The sequence below is a fragment of the Gouania willdenowi genome, chromosome 22 (assembly GCF_900634775.1).
Source record: "Gouania willdenowi chromosome 22, fGouWil2.1, whole genome shotgun sequence".
In the NCBI taxonomy this organism is placed as follows: domain Eukaryota; kingdom Metazoa; phylum Chordata; class Actinopteri; order Blenniiformes; family Gobiesocidae; genus Gouania; species Gouania willdenowi.
Window position 1 is genome coordinate 18,141,520 of NC_041065.1, and position 21,378 is coordinate 18,162,897.

Genomic DNA, 21,378 nt, shown 5'->3' on the forward strand with positions numbered 1-21,378 from the left:
AACAAGGACACCCTTACCTCCCACTCCCACCCCAATATATGAGAGCTATAGATTTCTTTATAAGAAGAGAACCAAAGATAAGAAAATTAAAAAAATACAAAAAGGTATGTATACAGTATATATATATATATATATATATATATATATATATATATATATATATATATATATATATATATATATATATATATATATATAACAATAAAACAAACAATATTAGCTTTTGTCTGCTGGAAAAAGTATATTCTTATATCTTATCTTAAGTATTCTTATATTAAAAGAGCTTGGAGCTTGTAGTGCCATACAATCCCCCCAGAACACTACGGTCTCAAAATGCTGGACTACTCGTTGTTCCATTTGTCTCTAAAAGTAGTATAGGAGGAAGAGCTTTCAGTTATCAGGCCCCACTTCTCTGGAACCATCTACCAACAACGGTTCGGGGAGCAGACACCCTCTCTACCTTTAAGGTTAGGCTCAAAACATTCCTCTTTGGTAAAGCTTTTAGTTAGGAACCAGCTCATAGCTCATAGTTAAGATGCAATAGGCATAGACTGCCGGTGGGGGGGTCTTGTATGCTCGGTTGGAGAGAGGTTGGAGAGGGCGTTAAGAGAGAGGTCATTTAGGTTAGAGAGGGACCGGAGAGGGTCCCATTCCTCTCTCAAACACTCCCTCTATGTCTGCTTCTTCCCTTGTGTGTTTGCTCCTGTACTCCTTCTGGCTTTTGTCTTGCAGGTCTGTGGGATCCTCAGTGTGGAGTTATAGAGTCTCAACAACTCTGTCTACACCCTTTCCTCTGCACACACCCAACACAGCATGACGTGGATGGCTGTTCATCATGGGAATGGGATCCACACAAGGTTCCTGCTGCTTAACAGAAGGTTTTCCTTGCCGCCATGATGAATTCATGTTGGGTGTGGGATACATATGTATGTGTATATACGTATATATGCATATGTGTGTATCCATAAAATGAAGAGTCCGTCCTTAAGACTGTTCTACTGTAAAGTGTCTTGAGATACCATTGGTTATGATTTGGCGCTATACAAATAAAAGATTGATTGATTGATTGATTGATTGATTGATTGATTGATTGATTGATTGATTGATTGATTGATTGATTGAATGGGTTTACTCAACAATCTGTCTTGGCAGAGAAATACTTCTCTCACAGACTTGAGCATTACATAGAGGCGTAGGGAGAACATGGGGTTGAGGTGAACCTGCCTCTATCAGCTGTTTTTGAAGGACATTGCTAACCATGGATACACTGTTTTCAAGCTTGTTTCAATGTAAGATGTAAAGGTTTTGTGAATCCTTGAGAAATTCTTCAAGCTCCATCAGCCCCTTCTCCATCCACCTGAGAAGGTTCCTCCATCTGCAGCTCCACCGAGCAGCCTGTGTTTTCTTTATCTGCTTTGACTTTATGACTGACGAAGCCACGCTGCTTTTTTTCCCTGTTTCTTTTCTTTGGTGAATCTTCAGACCTTTCCTAATAAGCTGCACCTGTGTCTCCTCATCCCTCACCCTCAGGGGACATCTCATCTTGGACCCTTCACACACCTCTAATGTGGTCTTTGTGACACCAACCGTCTGGCGATAGGGTTTTCATTTATTTTGAGGCTCTCTTCTTTGACTGATCTTCTTTGTTATTGAGACTGAAAGGAACGAAACCTCCACAATGGTCCGTTTCTGTTTCTGTGCAACCTTCTTAGTTTTAGGTCTCAACTTCCCTCAAAGACATTGACTTACTTCTGATTAGGTCATTTAAATTCATATTACACACCTTCACACCAACCTTTCCCTACCTTAAATGTATTCAAAGAATATTTAAGCAAAATTGTATCAATCATTACCCTACACCCACAAAAATGTAAACTCACATCACACGGTGTTTTGTAAGGAAATAAAAAACACTATTACATTTTGAATGAATAAATTGGAAAAAGAGCACAAACCTCCACCAAGCACCAAATATTTCTTTATCAGATAATGGGAGTTATCTGGATCAGTGATCCTGGTCATGGTACCATGATCATAAAGGCTTGGAAGAATTTTATATCCTTATTAATAATTATACAGTAGGTCATCGTTCAATATGGGCACCCCCATTTTTTCCCTGAAAAATTTCAATGAAATGTACAATCCAGATTAAACTAAAGGTTTAGGAGTATTAAAACGTGCGCAAACGTCACTCCACGCGCTAATAAGGGGTACAAATATGGAAAGCCAACGAGGTCACAAACATGTGAATTCTAACACAAATAGATAAATAAATGTGCTGCTGAAAATACGACCTTCTTGGCGGCGTCATAAGTCTGAAATAAAAAAAAAAGTGAATGTATGTGAGGAAGCCGACTGCATCAGGAGTTGGACATTGTGAGCTGCAATCTGAGGAGATAAAAGCAGGCAACACCAAAATGACCCAACATGGCAACGCCCATCCCCAAACATCCAGCAGACAGTATGATTACACTTATTTTTGGGGAAAATCTTATATTTTTCATTAACACTTTCTGTAATCCTGTCTTAATGTGCACTTAGTTTACACTTTGGTCTAGCTGCCTGTCCGCCAGGTGAAAACCAAACTTAATGTTGCTAAATAACTGCTCTAAACGGATACGTTTAATAACCTTTAAACCTAACACATCTCATAGTTTCATACCTGACTCCAACAGTATAGAGAAGGTGTCTTCCTTCCTTTGAAGTCAAACTTATAACTTTTTTTTTAAACTGAGAAATGTTTCCAATACGGTGTTTAGGTCTTTAGGGGCTTATATAAGCTAAAAGGATCTTGAGTAAAGTGGTGCACATGTAGACAATCTCTGAGTAGGTATTATGGAGTCATTACAGACACTTTTCAGCACTTTTTTTTTGCAGCGTTTCCCACCTTTAAGAACATTACTGTCACTGTCTGACAGATAGAAGTTTACAAAAAGGCATAAACAGCTTCCTGAGTGTTCCTAACTTCATCTCTATTGTACAAGTCAGAGTTAGAATGGATTGAAACGACCTACACTGGTGAGCCATAACATTAGGAACACTGAAAGGAAAGGTGAATAACTCTGGCATAGCAGCATGTGAACATGAAAAAGCTGCCCACCATTTGCACCACCATGTTAATGGAGTCAGAGGCGGAGCTTGAGGGTGGTGACCGGGCTCGTCTGGTACCTGATTGGACACCTCAGAGGATGATTCACAGGTCAGTGAAAGGTGGTCAGAGTTAATAAGAAACAGAAGGAAAGCATCTATCGAGAGTTTGATGTATAGTCAAGAGAATCTGTGTAATCTACACTGATGTTATCCCATAGCTCAAAAGCACAACACTGATAAAATAATGACAGTAACTTAGGTCTTTATGATGAACTCACAAGAATTCACACGTGAGATCCAATAGTGTCCATGTTTGGGAAACACACCTCCTCGTGGCTTATGGTCACACCTTTTTAAAACTAACCCAGTTGTGCCACAGTTTAGAATAACAATCCACATGATGATCTACATGGTTTAACTGGTGTGTGTATTATTTGACCTGGGAAGGAAGTAAACCAATAGACAATTATGCTCTGGGAACTTTAGATTTCACATTGTCGGTGTAAAAATTGTTGTTTTTCATATTATGTGATATATTATATCATTTATATTATAGTAATGATTTCAGTATTATCGGAATTCATATTCTTCATTTCCCATTCAAGCATCCAGTGCAAAATGTTTTTTTCTCGAGTTGTAATGAGCTTTATTCAGAGGCATCACTGTGAGCAAGATAAGAAATAAATGATATTACATGGGATGAATTTTCCCTGTGTGAACATGGAGAAGGTTTTTCCTTCCAGGATCCCGCTGTGTTCTAGTTGCTCTGGCTGCAGCCTGGAGCCACACATGTAATGACGTGAGTGGTTGACGACGTTAAATGGCAGCACCTGAAATAGCGCATCTGCCAGCCCCACATGCTCCTCACACACTGCAGACGCGATCACGACCCTGTGGATAGGTTTCAGCACCGCTGCGTGTCCGGCCAGCGCATGACTCCATCTCCAACCATCTCCAATCTGATTGTTCTGGAGGGAAAAAGGTGCTTTTTTTTAAAAAAAAAAAACTTGTTGGCTGAATTTTCACTTGCAGTTGTTCAACTTTTGGGGTAAGAAATGGATCTAAGCCAACCAGCAAATGTCTCCTTTTTTGATTTTGTTGGAGGGATTCAACTTCTCCGCGGAGAGGAGGTCAGGACGGCCATGCCCGTGATCCTGGTCGGGGTGTGCGTCTCCGGAGCCATCGGGAACTTGCTTGTTTTGCTCATTTTGTTGCGTGAGTTCAGGAACGGGAGAGGGTCTGAGGTGAAAGCCCTTCTTGCCTCCTTGGCTTGCACGGACTTGGTGATCCTGCTGCTTTGCGCACCGGTGCGCGCGGTCACCTACTACAAGCAGACTTGGACATTGGGTAGCTTCGTCTGCAGCACCACCGACTGGTTCCAACACTCGTGCGTAATGGCGAAGACTTTCATCCTCGCTGCCACCATCAGAGCCCGGCACACGCTGGTCCCCAGCACCGCCTCGGGCTCCCACTACAGCCCGGTGTGGATCCACGGAGCCCTGCTGTTTATTTGGATAGTCTCCATGATGTTCCCCATCCCTCAGATGCTTTACGCCGCTGTGGTGCCGGATGGCCGCGACTTTCTCTGCGTCTCCGTGGTGCCTCAGTGCGCGTCTGACTTCATGAGTTTGTTCTATAAGATCTACCCAACGGTTGCCTTCCTGGTTCCCATCATCCTCACGCTCGGGTTCTACACTAAAGCCCTGCACGCGGCGGTGAACCAAGCACCCAGTCCTCAGCACCAGAGCAAGGTGATCCTGGTCCTACTGTGTCTGAGTGGGGCGATGGGGCTCACGCTGCTGCCCGAGTGGGGCACATTCACCTGGATCAGACTCGGGTACTCCAGACCCCCCGTGGGGCTGATGCTCTTTGCGCAAGTTCTCCTTTACGCATGCAGCTCCGTGTCTCCAGTCATCCTGATGACCATGTACGACGACGTGCGCCAGGGGTTGATCACCCTCTGGTTCATCGCGACCTGCAGGAGCACGAAGCACGTCCCGTGTAAACCGTGCCCGAAAACGGAGGGAAACGGGGCGGAGGTGCAGGGCACAGTGGCCAACGCTGACTGTGATGACAAGGATAAGCTCCCGGAGCTGGAGCACTTCTGGACCGGGCGCAGGAACACTCGTGTGGAGGACGACCAGGACCCGGTGCCCTGGGAGAGGGACGACAAATAAAAAAAAAAATTAAAAAGGTTTTATAAAACCGCCTAAAATCCATCTCGTTCTGGACTTGTTTCTATAGTTTGTTGACCCTCATGGATCAATGCCCTGTTTCCTGTCGTGAACTTGATTAGATGTCAAATAATAGTACACTGATGTTTTGATGTCACAAGTTTTTATTCTATTGGTATTGATGATCAGCAAAAATTTGTACAGAAGAAACCACTGTAAATAGCACCTCGATTTCCCCCCTGCTGTGAGTGTTTGCACGTGATGCATTGCACACAAACTTGTACAAAAACTTTATAAGAATAAAATGTATCAAACACAAGTTTTTTTTAGGGGGAAATACAACAGCATAAACAACATTTAGCGTCAAAAATGTCGAAATCGACATTCGAGTCGAATAGACGATGAGTTGTTTTTCTGAAAATTGGCAAAGATAATAATTCATGTTTTAAATATATATACTGATATTGTATTGTCACACATGTTCAGTTCTATTGTTGCTGACACAAAGTCATTTTCCTTAAAGATGTGTACTGAAGAAGCTTTTGTAAATACCCCGATGACACCCTGCTGTGATTGTGTACGTGACATACATTAAATGTATATTAAAATACTGTCCCGTGTGCTCTGCTCTCATCTCATTTAATCACGGATCAAGTGGAGTCTAATGTCTGCATTTAATGCAGGAGGTCCAGGAATGACATTCATTGCACATGCAAATGCACGCACACACACACACACACACACACATACAGATAGAGACACAGAGAAATCATTTCCACATAATGTTTTTATTATAATCCAGCTACACAGCATGAAGGTCATGTCAATCATTCAATGACTGTTTGCAAGCTCATATTCTCATATATATATATATATATATATATATATATATATAGAATGATTGTCAGGCATGTTTTTAGGACTGTGAATAGGCCTGTATAAGATGAAATGATATGCAGACGAGTATAAGGAATCAGAGGACAATTTGGTTGCCACATATACGATAAAACGCATTTTAAACACACGCTTGTGGAGGTCAACATGTTGTGATAACAGGAACAAGATACAGTATGCATAGATGAGATAATCAATCCATCACGAAGTTCACTTAGCCTAAAATATGAAGATGACACCTTAAAACGATTTCTCTACATTTCTTCTCAACAGAAGCAAACCAAAGTTTGACACTCACTTTCCATCAAACCACATGACCAGCATCAGAAAGCTAACCTTTCTGAGGCTGTGAGAAGAAACTGGCTTTCAGTGGTCTATGTGTTTATGAGTGAAGCAGTGGCCGCCTGTGGCTCCGGCTCCCTGGCAGATTTGACATTTTGGTGCGTCTGAGTGAAAAGAAAGGTTACAGGTTGAAGAGGAGAATAAAATAAACCTCTAAAGCTCTTCACCGTGATTGTGCTTCAGCGCATTATTTATTCATTGACGTAGGGCGACCGTGGCTCAGGTGGTAGAGGGTTGTCTTCTGATCGAGAGGTTGGGGGTTAGATCCCAGTACCTGACTACGTGTCGAAGTGTCCTTGGGCAAGACACTGAACCCAAAGTTGCTCCCAGTGGTCGACTAGCGCCTTGTATGGCAGTCCTGTCCCACTGGTGTGTGAATGTGAGAGTGAATGGGTGAATGAGCTGATATGTAAAGCGCTTTGAGACTGCTTCAGTGTGGTGATAAAGCGCTATATAAATCTAGTCCATTTTTACCATTTACAATGGACGGCGTCTCCAGATGTCCGATCTCAGGTCACTTGGTTTTTATTGGTTTTTGATGCAGATGTGACCTGAGGTACTTTAATTTAAAATAATCACTAACCAAAAAAATAACTAAAGCACTAATAAAACCAAAGGACACGGAGATACATTTGTAAATAAAAAGCAGAGACAGTGCTTTTAATATATACAATTCAAGGTTTATTTAAAGGACCAGGAATAAGCTTAAAATATTAAAGTATTTATTTCTAAGAAGTAACAGTGTAGGTTAAAATGGCCATATTAAAAATACAATTTAAAAGGTAAAACCTTGCAGCCCCTGTGCCAGAACCAAACAAAATCTGAAAAAAAGGCAGATAAATATTAGAAAAGAACCAAACCAGAATGGCTGGAGAGGAGGAAGCCCCACCCCAAACAAAACAGACAATGCTAATCACAAACACACTAAATAACAAAAATCCCAAGTGCAAAACAGAAAACGGGCCAATTCCTCCTCCCAAGCACACCCAAGGGAAAAAAAGACTAAAAGACCCAGGGACTGCTAAACATAACTGGTGCAGAGGTAAGGATTTCTAAAAAAAAGATACCAAATGATACAAAAATAAACTCCAATTCAACCAAAAAGAAACCCTAAAAATGAACCCTAAACAAAACAGTAGCAGGCTAAAATCTGCAATTAAAATGGAAACAAACGTTAAAACCCAAATACAACAAATACAAAGTATTAAAACGCTTGTCCCACCTTAAAGTTGCAATAAAAACGGGGGAAATTAGCTGCCACCGGAGTTCTACAGAAGCTCTAAAACCAGAAAGGCAAGTTAAGAACAGAATAAAAATGCTCAAATGAGGGAGAAGTTAAAAGCACACCTGTCACCAGCCAGCAGCAGTCAAGACTGATCGCCAGGTGCAGGGGAGACTTAATTAGGCCACTTCCACCATGAGGCAGGAAGTGGCACTATTGGTGAAGGGGGCCCCCTGCTGTCTGCTACAATCTGTCCCCAGTTTGTCATCACCGTCCCGGTGATGCCATGGCTAGTCCCAGGGCCTAAAATAAGCACTCACCATACTACTGGCACCACTGACCCGGGAAGCAGCAGCCCCACCTGACCTATGAGATGCCGTGACAGGGAGATGGTGCCTGTTCGGGTGCTGACCCGCTGTGGCCCGGGTTGTCCTCCTAGGGCCTTCTGGGAGCTGATGCGGAGGCTGACTTGAAGAACCTCCTGAGGGCTCAGAGACAGGCGGGTTATTAGAATGAAGGGGGGTACCTGCTTGTAAGGGCTCAGTGGAAGTGGTTGCCTCTCCAAGGGGTGGCCTGGTGACCACATAGAAACTCTCTTCCTCATTCTCCTCCGTCTCGCGCTGGACCTCGGGAGGCTGCGTGTTTGGGCTCTGAGGGCAGAGGTGGTCGGGCACAGGTTTCAACATGGAGCGATGAACAGTTCTTACCCTCTGGGGGTTTCCAATGGGTGCCACAGAGTAGACTGGTCCACCAGAACTTGGGGCTTGCACCACCACATGGATTTCTGGGCTCCACACATCCTGGATCTTCGAGCGGCCCCGTCTGCTGTGGTCGTGGAGGTATACAAACTGCTTCTCTTGTAGATCAGAGGATTTTACCCCAGCGTCATGCCGCTCCTTCCGGCGGGCCGCTGCCGCTTTCAGCCGTTGTTGTGCCCCCTCAAACGCCACCTGTAGTCTCTTCCGGTGCTCCTGAACCCAGTCCTCCACTCTACCCTCACTGGCCTCGGGAACCCGGCCAAGGAGGAAGTCGATGGGAAGATACGGTTCCTGCCCAAACATAAGGAGATGTGGAGACTCACCGGTGGACTGATGGATGGTAGTATTGTAGGCGAATGTGACTTGTGGGAGGTATTTGGACCAGTTCCGTTTCTTCTCGAGGGGCAGAGTTCTTAGCAGGTCGTGGAGCGTCCTGTTAAAGCGTTCACACTGACCATTTCCTTCAGGGTGATAGGGGGTGGTACGTGTCTTTTGGGTGCCATAGAGGTTGCAGAGCTGGCTGATGAGAGCGCTTTCAAAGTTCCTGCCCTGATCTGAATGCAGCCGTGTCGGGACACCGAACTTATAAAACCACTCCTGCACCAAGATGTGAGCCACAGTCGACGCTCGCTGGTCCCTCGTAGCAACAGCCTGTGTAAACTTGGAAAAGACGTCCGTCATTACGAGTACATTTTCTGTACCGTCTTGTGAAGGTTCAAGTAAGGTAAAGTCAATGGCTAACACTTCATTGGGTCTGGACGCCAGCAGATGACCCATGGCCACTTTAGTGCGAGGAACTGAGGCCTTTGCGAGAGTACAGCGCTCACAACTTTGGCCCCAATCCTTAATGTCCCTGTGCATAAGGGGCCAGTAGCATCTCTGCCTTACCAAATCTGTAGTTCTTTCCAGGCCTTGATGGCCATGTCCATGGTGCAGCTGCTGAAGTACCTCCTCTTTTAGACAGGCTGGTAGAAGCAGCTGGTACCGGTCCTCGCCTCCATCAGACCTCTGTGTGTGGCGATACAGTACCCCGTTCATCTCCTGTAGCCGGTCCCACTGTCGACACAACTCCAGCACCTGAGGGGAGAGATTAGCTCTGTCAGCCCGATCCGGGCGTCTCTGGTTACGCCAGAATGTTAAAAACGTCCCTAGTACTGTGTCAGCTTGTTGTAAGGCCATCAACTCCTCTGCTGAATGGGATGGAAAGGCAGAGATGGCGGCTTGGGTTGCCTGGAGGACAGAGTTAAAAGGTACAGGTCTCGGAAGCGTTGGTGGAATGGCTGTACCAGGCAGGTATTGCTCCAGTGTCTCTGACGCTGGCCACCTCGACAGAGCATCAGCATTACCATTTGTTCTGCCTGACCTGTAACGTATGGTGAATTCAAACGACGCTAGTTGGGCTGCCCACCGCTGTTCTGTTGCCCCCAGTTTTGCCGTTTCCAAGTGACTAAGAGGGTTATTGTCTGTCCATACTGTGCATTTTTGGCCAAGGAGGTAGTCACGAAATTTCTCAGTCATTGCCCATTTTAATGCCAGAAACTCTAATTTCATGGAGCTATAATTTGACATGTTTCTCTCCGTTGGTCTGAGGCCTCGACTGGCGTACGCTATTGGCCGCACTTTACCCTCATGCTCTTGTGAGAGCACGGCTCCGAGCCCATCGAAGCTAGCATCAATTTCCAAAATGAATGGCAGGGAAAAGTTTGCATAAGCAAGAACAGGCGCACTCACCAAGGTAGCTTTGAGGTCATTGAAGCTCTTTTCGCATTCACCTGTCCAGCTGGCTGCCAGAAGTTGCTGCTTGGATCGCCCTTGTACTCTCTGCATTTCCGCAATCAGCTGATGGAGAGGGCCTGCCATCTTTGCAAAGCCATTGACGAACCGCCGATAGTAGCTGGCAAAGCCTAAAAAGGATCTCAATTCCGTTGTAGTGGTAGGACGAGGCCAGCCAGCTACTGCGGTAATTTTGTCGGGGTCTGTGGACACTCCATCGGCAGAAATCACATGGCCAAGGTATTTCACTTCCTTTTTGAAGAAGTCACATTTTGACAGCTTTACCTTGAGGCCTTCTCGTTGCAGCCGGCTCAAAACAGCACCCAGACGCTGGAGGTGGTCATCTATAGAGGTGGAATAAACAACAACATCGTCAAGGTATAAAAGCAAAGATTGGCAGTGCTGGGATCCAAACATTCTCTCCATTAGCCTTTGGAAAGTGCTAGGTGCATTGCATAAGCCGAATGGCATCCTGTTGAACTTGAATAAACCAAACGGTGTGCAAAACGCAGTTTTCATTTTGTCGTGCTCGGCCACCGGGACTTGATTATAGCCGCTAGCAAGGTCTATGGTTGAAAACCATTTTGCACCGGACAATGCATCCAGCGACTCCTCAATCCTGGGTAATGGAAAGGCATCTCTGCGTGTTTTGCTGTTGAGCTGTCTGTAGTCAACACAGAGGCGTATGGTGCCATCCTTCTTCTTGACAATCACAATAGGAGAGGCGTAGGGGCTACTACTCTCCCGGATCACCTGACTATCTAGTAGTTGTCGTATGTGGGCCTTAACTGCCTCATACTCTGAGGGGGGTATTCTCCTAAACCTCTGTCTGACGGGTGCATTATCGAGCAATGGGATCTCATGAGTAATGAGGTTTGTACAACCCAAATCACCTTCGCTAGTGGAAAACACGGAGCTGTACTGCCTGAGTAGACTCCTCACCTTGTCCTGCTCATTTGGAGGTAAAACGGACAGATCTAGACCATCTAAAGGGCTAGGCTGGGTACTCTCTGTACCTATCTGAGAGGAAATTGTGGCTCTCACCTGCTCGTTAGGGGACCCCACTATCTCAGTGACACCCTCTGGTAGACTCACAATGTCAGCTGGACTCAACATGCCTATGGGGATGCGTGGGTGGAGCGCAGCATCTGTGGTGCCTACATTTAACACTGGGATGTACGCCGTGCCTTGATGTACCGCGACCATAGCAGAGGCTATGACCACACCTGCTGGAATAGAACGCATACTGGTCAATGGTTCAAAAAGGCCAGACTCTAAGGGACCAAACCTGCCTTGAGGACATATAGTCGGGACAATCTTAACTGTACCTGCAGGAATGCACACCGGTCTCCGACCTCGTACCCTCACCATGCCTATTTTAGGGCTCTCTCCCTCTACCTGGGCTCTCTGACAGTGCTGAAACGCATTAAACCAGGGGGAAGCGGCTCCTGTCACCACAGGGAGTTCGAACAGTGAGGGGCCATGCTGCTGGAAAAGCTCATTGTAACATTCTCGGATTACATTCATGCCCAAAATGCCTGGGACCTTAGGTTGGGGCAAATTGTTGGGAGGATCTCGCACCACTAAAACACAACGACCTGGTACAACCTTGTCGAGTACCTCAACATCTGCCTCCAAATAGCCAATATAAGGTATGTGAAACCCATTAGCTGCGTGGAGCTCAAGCCAATGGCAGGAGTTTAACTTTTCCTTGAAGTTGCAGGCAAAAAAGCTTTCAGTGATGGTTGTTACCATAGATCCTGTGTCAAGGAGACATTCCAATTCCACCCCACCCAGACTCACTGTTACAGTGGGACAAGTTCCTATGAGTTTTGAGACTGTAATGTTGCTTCTAAAGCTAGGGCCAGAGGAGCCAGTGTCATTCCCTTCTGCCATGTGGCTCTGCAACACAGAAGGAATTAGTTTTCCGTCTGCTGACTAGCTGATGTGGCCTGCCCCTGTTGAGGACAGGGGGGCCCCGTGCTCTGGCTATGCTGTGGCTGGCGACAGTTTCGGGCAATGTGACCGGGCCGTTGACATTGTCTACAAATAAGTGGGCCACCTCGATTAAAACTAGGGGGTCTGTTACTTTGTAACTGCAACATATTTTGGGTTAGCAGGTTTATCTGCTCCTGTTGTTTAAACAACAATTCTTTAAGCTCAGCTAGGTCACCCTGAGATGTAACTGGGACACTCCCAGTCCCCCTCGCCTGAGAGCACTGAACGGCACAAAATGATGGTACGGACAGACTGCGCCCCCTTGGGTCTGAAGGTTGGCCCTCTTGCTCCCACCTAATTGCTTCACGTCTCACATCTAAAAGAGTGTAACCAGGGTGTAACCGAACAAGCCTCTTTAATTCCCTACGTAAAGATGGGTCAAGTACATGCTCAACAAATTGGTCTCTTAACAGAACAGCTGAATCCTGAAACACACCTGGAGCACTTTTGGTAACCTTTTCCATTAAACAAAATAGAGCATGTGAATACTCTTGAAGTGTTTCGCCTTCCAGCTGTTTTCTAGAAAAGAAATTCTCTTGAAGCGCAACGTATGATTTTGAACACCCATACAGTTCCTGCAAAATTCTCAGAATAGTTTCAGGATTTTCCCGCTCGGCTTCAGGCCTGTACCTAATTTCTTCCTTTGCTTCTCCCTCAATATGATCATAAATAAAATAAGCCTGGTCAAGTGGCGAAAGGTACCTAGCCCGCATACTAGCCCGTACCTCCTCGACCCAGTCATTAATTCCAATGCCCGTACTCCCTCTAAAAGTGGGGCATTTACGCTCCCGAGGAATGTAAAGAATACGTTCACCGGTAGTAGAGTGTCCATGGCCAGAGGTGCGTCGAGTAGGGTTACCAGCAGAGTTCCGAGAGGAAGAACCCTCACCAGGGTCCTCCTGAGCAGCTGCTCGCTCCTGTCGTAAAAGTTCATTGTCCGTTTGTAGTCGTTTCACCAGATCCCTCAATTCCTGAGCTTCAGCGGCATCCATGTCTACTTCAGATGGAGATGAGAGCAGAAGCAGAATCAACCAAGTAGTCACAGGGTAGGTTCAGGTAGATGCCAGGCCACGGTCCAACGCCGGGCCTGCTACTGTTTTGTATTTAGCTACTAAGCCCACGGCCTATGCACTACTGCACCAATAATTTACACAATTAAAAACACATGTCTCTGTTACAAAGTCCTGTCGACAACGCCACGATTGTGACCTGAGGTACTTTAATTTAAAATAATCACTAACCAAAAAAATAACTAAAGCACTAATAAAACCAAAGGACACGGAGATACATTTGTAAATAAAAAGCAGAGACAGTGCTTTTAATATATACAATTCAAGGTTTATTTAAAGGACCAGGAATAAGCTTAAAATATTAAAGTATTTATTTCTAAGAAGTAACAGTGTAGGTTAAAATGGCCATATTAAAAATACAATTTAAAAGGTAAAACCTTGCAGCCCCTGTGCCAGAACCAAACAAAATCTGAAAAAAAGGCAGATAAATATTAGAAAAGAACCAAACCAGAATGGCTGGAGAGGAGGAAGCCCCACCCCAAACAAAACAGACAATGCTAATCACAAACACACTAAATAACAAAAATCCCAAGTGCAAAACAGAAAACGGGCCAATTCCTCCTCCCAAGCACACCCAAGGAAAAAAAAGACTAAAAGACCCAGGGACTGCTAAACATAACTGGTGCAGAGGTAAGGATTTCTAAAAAAAAGATACCAAATGATACAAAAATAAACTCCAATTCAACCAAAAAGAAACCCTAAAAATGAACCCTAAACAAAACAGTAGCAGGCTAAAATCTGCAATTAAAATGGAAACAAACGTTAAAACCCAAATACAACAAATACAAAGTATTAAAACGCTTGTCCCACCTTAAAGTTGCAATAAAAACGGGGGAAATTAGCTGCCACCGGAGTTCTACAGAAGCTCTAAAACCAGAAAGGCAAGTTAAGAACAGAATAAAAATGCTCAAATGAGGGAGAAGTTAAAAGCACACCTGTCACCAGCCAGCAGCAGTCAAGACTGATCGCCAGGTGCAGGGGAGACTTAATTAGGCCACTTCCACCATGAGGCAGGAAGTGGCACTATTGGTGAAGGGGGCCCCCTGCTGTCTGCTACACAGAGGATCTTGGTGGTCTTAAAGTTGTCCCTCACTAAATCCATTGAATAAATCAGAATCAGACACCCTGAAAAACATCTTTAATGAAAATAAAACCCAATTACCTCCAATGTATTACTGCTCTACATTAATGTTGTCCTCTGAATCACACTTGCAACAAGCCTATTGGTGTATACCCTGCATGTCCTCTGCACTAAGTCCAGCATAATGGAGTCATCATAAGGAGGGAAAGTATCAAGGATGGTGAAGTTTAATGGATTTTAACCCGTTTCTTGGATGTTATGAAGTTAAATCTAAGAAGACCTTACATTAAACAGATTTTACTGTTCCACTTACCAGGAGAAAAGCAATGGCACTTTGAAAACGATGCCACTATTAGCCATCGTATTACAGATTTGCACATACCTTCAGCTGAACAAAGAGGACACCTTAAAACAGGTGAGTTCACGCTACCATGGAAACCACTGCATGCCATTAACCTCATCAAACCAGTTGGAATTACATGAATGGAGAACTTGAGTAATCACAACGTCATGCTTGTCTAACATGTCAACCTACAGTTTACATTTGCAGCCTCTAAATCACCTCTCATTCCTACTAATAAAGTTCATAAATAGTCTTTCAATTGAGTTGTTTTTATTACTCTTTAAGTCCAGGGTGCCACGCCACTTCCACATCATTTCAGGAATACATTTGATGTTTCCAAAAACCTTGATGGTGATAACAAATGACGTCATAATGTTCTTCTGCTGATGAAAACATGCGTATTAAACCAGCGCTGCTCTAGCCAATCACATTTACTCTGACTAAACCAAGACTTTTTTTTCCAGATGGTGTGCTGCATCCATAGCAAAAGGTCTGTAGAGCAGAATTCTTTATTTTTCCAGCATCGGTTGGATAAAGTTCATCGCTAGTCCAAACAAATGATTTGGCGTGTCTAGCTCGATTGTCAATCACATCACCTGGGGGAGTTAGTTGAGCTATGGACTGTCTGAGTCCAGCCAAGCTGTAGCTGTTATCAACCATTCATAACTCCAGTTATTACCAGACTTAGCTGTTGTCTGTTATGTTTTTTTTTTCTCCTTTTTCTTACTTTTATTTGAAAAAAGAATGTCAGCTCTAATACTGTATACAGTATATATAGGCTCATTTTCATCACCTTCATTCAAAACACACACACGGACACTGTCTGAACCCATCACAATTATCACACAACACCCACTTGTTCACTCTGTGTGAAACAGACTCAAATCAACCTTAGAAATTACTGTACATGTTTTTAGACTGTGAATGGAAACCCACAGAAACATATGGGAGAACATGCAAACTCCACAAAGAAAAAGCAGTGAATGTTAAGGTACATCTAGCCTGGTGTCGAAATCCTTCTGACAAGCATGGAAAATAATAAATGTCACACTGGTCCGTGAAGCATCAGCTGTTTCAGGCTCGCTTCATCCGCAGCTGTGAAACAACCAGGCAGGTAGAATGCACAGCCATTACATGATGACATTTATCACCACCCACCTGCTGAGCCCCTCCACATGATACACTGTCAGAAATAGGGTTAGGGTAGTAACAACAGGTTGGTTCTACTCTATTGTATCCTCCGGGGATGATTACAAACCTCATTAATGGTGAAATTGCTGATTAAAACACAAAACAGTTCAGCTTTTTTTTTTTTTTTTTTTTTTTTTTGTATAATGAGTGGTTTCCCTTCATAGCTTTGGAGTTCATTCAGGTTGTGCAGTAAAAATTGGGTTGTAGCTGAGCATCTTCAAAACATCCCTATGACCAAGTCAGGCATCGACTACCTCCCCTCAGAAGGCATCAATATTCTCCTTTGGTCCTAGCAGGGTGACAGTGCACTTCAATGGCATAGAGGGTAGCAGGGTCTAAATGTCAGAGGGTTAATTAATACGGGACCACCAGTGACTTTCTAACCGCCATCAAATCATTTATATCTAATCAGGAGCCACAGGAAGCAAAGCAGAGGAATCCAGTTATAATAACACCAACCATACCAAAAAAAAAAATGTCATTATTTAGTTCATTATTCCTATTTCTTCACAGCTTCATTGACAGATTGTTGAAGCAAGCTTTACTCATTCATTCAGCAGTGTTTTAAGAAGCAATACTCATACGGATTCTGACGTTGCACTTTGCAGGAAATGAGAAATGGAACTTTAAAAATGCCAGTGGGCATAGCATTGGGATCAATTTGAAGCATCTAGGTTCATGCATGCTAGGAGCACACCTAAAAATAGGGAAGTCTACACTACAACCAGAACTATTGAATGCTTCTAACCAAGGGGTCTGCAACCTTTATTCTCAAAGGAGCCATTTTGCCTAATCTCGTCTGGAATAAAATCCTTCCGAGCCGAAAAAAATATCTTCTCAGTGAAGACAATACACTTTATAAAATTCTATACAGTTGAAATAGTATCAAATAATTTTATGAGTTAATGGATTTGAAGGGCTACAAAAAATAACTTGAATTTGATACACGTGATCATGTGATGTCACATGCTAATTGCTAATTTCTTGCAACACATCAAGCATGCATATTAAGCCGCATGTTGGCAATTAAATAGATCTTTCCCCACACAAATAAAGTTTCTATTTTCTTCCAGAATAGTCTTTTTGTTGGTTTAGATATCCTACCAGGGATTTAAAACCCAGGGTTAACCACAGGTGTAAGGAAAATTGATGGTCTGTAGAGTTTGCATGAGTTGAAGTAAGAAGGTGTCAGAGTTATTGCACAATGTGATTTTTTTTTAGGTTAACCAATTGTTTGATCATCATTTTATTTGAAATGAATGCCATTAATCATCAATACCCTTTGTAAGAAATAAAAATTCATTATTTTAGTATTTTTTTTAAAGCTACATATTGCTACTCCTGTGCATTAGCTTACCATTTAATAACCTTGTTGGTTACTTCCTCATCAGCAGCTTTTATAGGTCTAGATTGAACTCTGACTAGGGATCTAACCTATTACCCCCTGGTGATGTTAGCTTTCAAGCATCAAGACCTTAAGTACGCACAGTTCAAGCTGCCAGGCCCTCGGAGCACTCAACAAATGATCGGGTCCAGGTTTTTTCTCTCTAACACAAAGCGACGTATGTCTCTTTGCCGCTTCCACGCTTGCTCAAGCTGAAGAAAATGCAGCTGTGGCCGTCAAATGACTCCAACATGAAAGCCGATCTAATGTACTAGAAATGTAGCATGTGGCAGTAACCACAAGAAGCCACAACATTAGGGAGTGTTGTATTACAGCTGCCCTATATTGGGCTTCACATTATAGAAAAGAGATGAAAAGTAATCCAGCTGCCTGTGGCAGATAACGTCTATAGGTCATTTACTGCATGTCTGACTTATAGAGAGACAACGTTGGCTACATATATCAAAGAAGGAACGTTCTAACTTTGAGTTTAAATATGGGTTAAGGAGTAATTTATTGCTCTGGAAAGATGTGAATAAAGTGCTCAGGTGTGACCATCTAATAAAGTCCTTCTGTGGGCAGTGTGGACTATGTTTGGTGGATACACAACATCCATAATCAGCTGTTGGGAAACTCAGAGTTAAAAAGACCCGATGTCACGCAGCTGCATTGCAGTTCTGTGGTTTCAATGCTAAAGTGCTCCGAAAAAAGTCTATTTAATTGAGATGTACTTGGTGTTTTTCCTCTTCACTCAACCGTAATGAATTGTCACTGCTGCCCCTGAGCGACCGTCAGGTCTTTGTTAGGCTCTGTGTGCTCCTGCCTTTACAAAAACTACTACATGTTAAGTTGAGGGTTTGTTTATTCAGACGGGGTTTTTCAGAAAATGTCTCTCTCCTGACATGTGTCGACTGTCAACTTGGTTTTTCAGCTCAACTATGTGAAGTTGATGTTTTGATATCGTTCATTCAGAAAAGGTTTTTCAGGGGATTTGAAAGATTTTCTGAATAAGCAAAACCTCAACTTAACATACTGTTACAAAAGAAGACAAAATGATTCTTGCTGGAACTAAAAACAACTGCATTTGAAGTTTTGTCTGGTTGTTGTCCTGAGCAAAAACAAGGCAATGTACTGCTAAAAATGTCAGCTTTCTCATTGGGAAACATCTGTGTGCCCTTTGGATCACTTTGTCTGGCGCTAGGTCTCGGTGTTCTAGCTTGAGCTTAAAAAGAAACGATGACGATGACGATGATGGGAAGCTTGGCTGAAGCTCATTTTTCCTATTCAGAAGTGGCAATCACTTGAAACGGATCAATCACGTTGTGTCGCAGACAGAACCACTGACCTACATTCAGCCTGAGTGAAAGAGGAAAAAAAGAAAGGAGCAAACACAAAGAGGAAAGCTGTTATTATCATCATACGACTGAAGGTCATGACTAAGCAACAAGAATTTAAAAAATAGCATCTCTTCACTCTTTTTTACATCACAAGACCTGAATATGAAATGCAGAATACAGACAAATTAAAACAAATGTAATAGAAGAATGTCAGAATAATTTTGGGCAAATCAAGGAAAAAGTCAAAATGTCATGATTAAAGTCGAAAAACAGGATTAAAGTTGAAATTTTGATAATGCACTCAAAATACAATATCGTGATGAAAGTCGAAGGTTCTAAGAGGGTCCAGCTGCAGAACCTCCACGCTCAAGGTTTGTTATTAAAGTCCAATCTACGGAAGCGGACTAGGGCTAATTCACCACATACGACAACAGTCTCCATCAAAACTGGCCCTAATCTGTTGCCGTAGCTTTTCAATAGCCACAGACGGGACTGAATGCTCCTCCTCTTCCAAAATTGACTGTTTTTTTCTTCTGAACAGATTAAGTTTTTGGTAATATCTCTTCAAAGTCCTTAAAGAGATTAAAACGCTAAAAAAGAAATAATCTGTTATTTAAACCCAACTTTGAAGTGTAGTTTAACTCATTCATCGATATATGGCATTTTGTAGACTGCCACGATCTGCTGTTTGTTGTCATATGGTGAATCTGCCCTCGTCAGTTCAGTAGAATTGACTTCATTAGCAGACCTTCAACTTTTATCACGATGTTGTATTTTGAGTTCATTTTCAAAATTTCGACTTTAATCTTGACAATAAATTTGAAATTTGTTCTCAAAATTTCAACTTTAAATATTCTCGACATTTTGACTTTATTCTTGATTTGCCCAAAATTATTTTTCCAATCAAAATTAAGCCTAAACAATTCCTCCAGTGCTATAGATTTTCCACAAATATGGTGTAAAAGCCATTGAAAAGACGTCTTTGCCCTATTAAAAGTGAAAGGTGTAAAGCCGTCGTTTTCTTAATTAAACGTCTCATTATAGTCTAAATATGGTTGAAAAGTGAAAGGTTGTAGTACTATGCACTCAAGATTCATTTGGTTTATTAATTAATTGATTACTATGGACTACTATGAAATTTCAATGACTACATTGGGGCAAAATTTGGACCAAATTTGATGGTTAAAAAAAGGCAGTAGCTATCCGTACAGTTGACGTATCAATATACCGACATTCTATCCGTACCCCTATTTGGCCAGTTTAGGTCACTTGATAGGTCAGTCATTGGTCAGTTTAGGTCACGTGACTGAGAGTAAACCTTACCCTAACCCTAAAAATTGTTGCGATATATATCAACCCTAACCCTAAGACGCTACGTACGTGTAGCACCAATAGCACCGGGGGCTGTTCGTACGGCAACAGTACAAATACACTTTCTTTAAAAAAACAACAATTTCAATGGCTAATTAAGGGCTAAAATCAGACTACGATGGACGGACCAATAATAATGTAATTTCAACGACTATTTGGTTCTAAATTTGGACCAATATTGACAGTCCAATACCCCCCCCCCACACACACACACAACTTCAACGACTATTTTTGGGCCAAATTGAGGCTAAGACGGACTAACCTGATTTTGCCCAAAAAAGAACGGGGCAAAATGATGTTGGGTGTTTGGTGGGTTGGATTGCTGGTTAATAACTTTGCTGGTTTGGTGACATCACATGGCAAAGGCTGCCGAAGTATGATATAAATACAGATAGAGGGGTGCTCACGTAGAGTCCTAGAGACACCCTGTCCTGCATGTTTTAGTTGCGACTGGTCCACCACACCTGAGTGTAAATGGTAGCTGCATGGCGACACCATCATTAGATTCAGGTGTGTTGGATCAGAGCGATTCACAGCACCATCATCTCATGTCAATTCAAAAGTTGAGATAGTGACGTTAAAATGAATGATGCCGGAGTGGGAAGTTTCATATAAACTGCAGAAAATATCAAGTCAAATCAGATTTAGGGGATAAACATCTGTCTTCATTGGTTGGTGTTATTAAAATAAAAGATGAGGTCAGTACAGGAGCTATTAGCCTATGTTGTGTAATTATTTATTTAGAAAGAAGCTGGAGAAACCATTAATCATTTGAGTTGGTTATTATCATGCTGTGCTGCAAACACAAAACTGCTTTACAGCTAGTGCTTTAAATAAGATTATTCACACAGGTTTAAATACAAGCGGCTCTGTTAGGGAGTGAGTAAACAGCGCCACCTACTGATAGTCACTGGGTTGGTTATTGTGAAGCACTTTTTTATAAAGTAACAAACACACACACACACACACACACACACACACACACACAAGCCAATTTATTATTATTATTATTATTATTATTATTATTATTATTATTACTAAATGTAATAATTATAATATAATAATATATATAGTATAATAATAAGTAATCATGTGTCTGTCTGTCTATCTATCTATCTATCTATCTATCTATCTATCTATCTATCTATCTATCTATCTATCTATCTATCACACCTTTTAAGATTAGGTCTGACTAATTAACATGTCCCAACCATTGCACTGAATTTGCTACTGGTGTCAGATATCACAGCACACCTCCAAAAAAACAGTGGAATCCATGCCTCTATATATATGTATATATATATGTATTTTTTTTTTTTAATTGAAAGAAGCACAATCATCCCTCTTCTT

General features: G+C 42.6%; 2 protein-coding genes across 2 annotated transcripts; one reads left to right on the forward strand and one right to left on the reverse strand.

Annotated features, from left to right (window-relative positions):
* The first annotated feature begins 3,982 nt into the window (after positions 1 to 3,982).
* On the forward strand, positions 3,983 to 5,684 carry LOC114456702 (probable G-protein coupled receptor 151). The gene has a single exon (XM_028438643.1). It carries the CDS (start codon positions 4,146 to 4,148, stop codon positions 5,265 to 5,267), a length of 1,122 nt encoding a protein of 373 aa, XP_028294444.1. The 5' UTR covers positions 3,983 to 4,145; the 3' UTR covers positions 5,268 to 5,684.
* A 2,354-nt stretch (positions 5,685 to 8,038) lies between these two features.
* LOC114455870 (uncharacterized protein K02A2.6-like) lies at positions 8,039 to 13,243 on the reverse strand. Its single transcript, XM_028437169.1, has 5 exons — positions 13,066 to 13,243; positions 10,212 to 11,836; positions 8,572 to 9,557; positions 8,430 to 8,522; positions 8,039 to 8,372 (listed from the first exon to the last, which is right to left on the reverse strand). The coding sequence occupies exons 1-5, from the start codon at positions 13,241 to 13,243 to the stop codon at positions 8,039 to 8,041; spliced, it is 3,216 nt and encodes a 1,071-aa protein (XP_028292970.1).
* Between the last annotated feature and the right edge of the window lie 8,135 nt (positions 13,244 to 21,378).

Bases quoted from the DNA above. Each gene is read 5' to 3' on its own strand.
- LOC114456702 (XM_028438643.1), top strand. From the start codon at position 4,146: ATGGATCTAAGCCAACCAGCAAATGTCTCCTTTTTTGATTTTGTTGGA.
- LOC114455870 (XM_028437169.1), bottom strand. From the start codon at position 13,243: ATGGATGCCGCTGAAGCTCAGGAATTGAGGGATCTGGTGAAACGACTA. The intron at 11,837-13,065 runs GTGAACGTATTC...GTTGTGTTTTAG, and splicing joins CCATGGACACTCTACTACCG to TGGTGCGAGATCCTCCCAAC. The intron at 9,558-10,211 runs GTGAGTGCGCCT...CTCTCCCCTCAG, and splicing joins ATGACCTCAAAGCTACCTTG to GTGCTGGAGTTGTGTCGACA.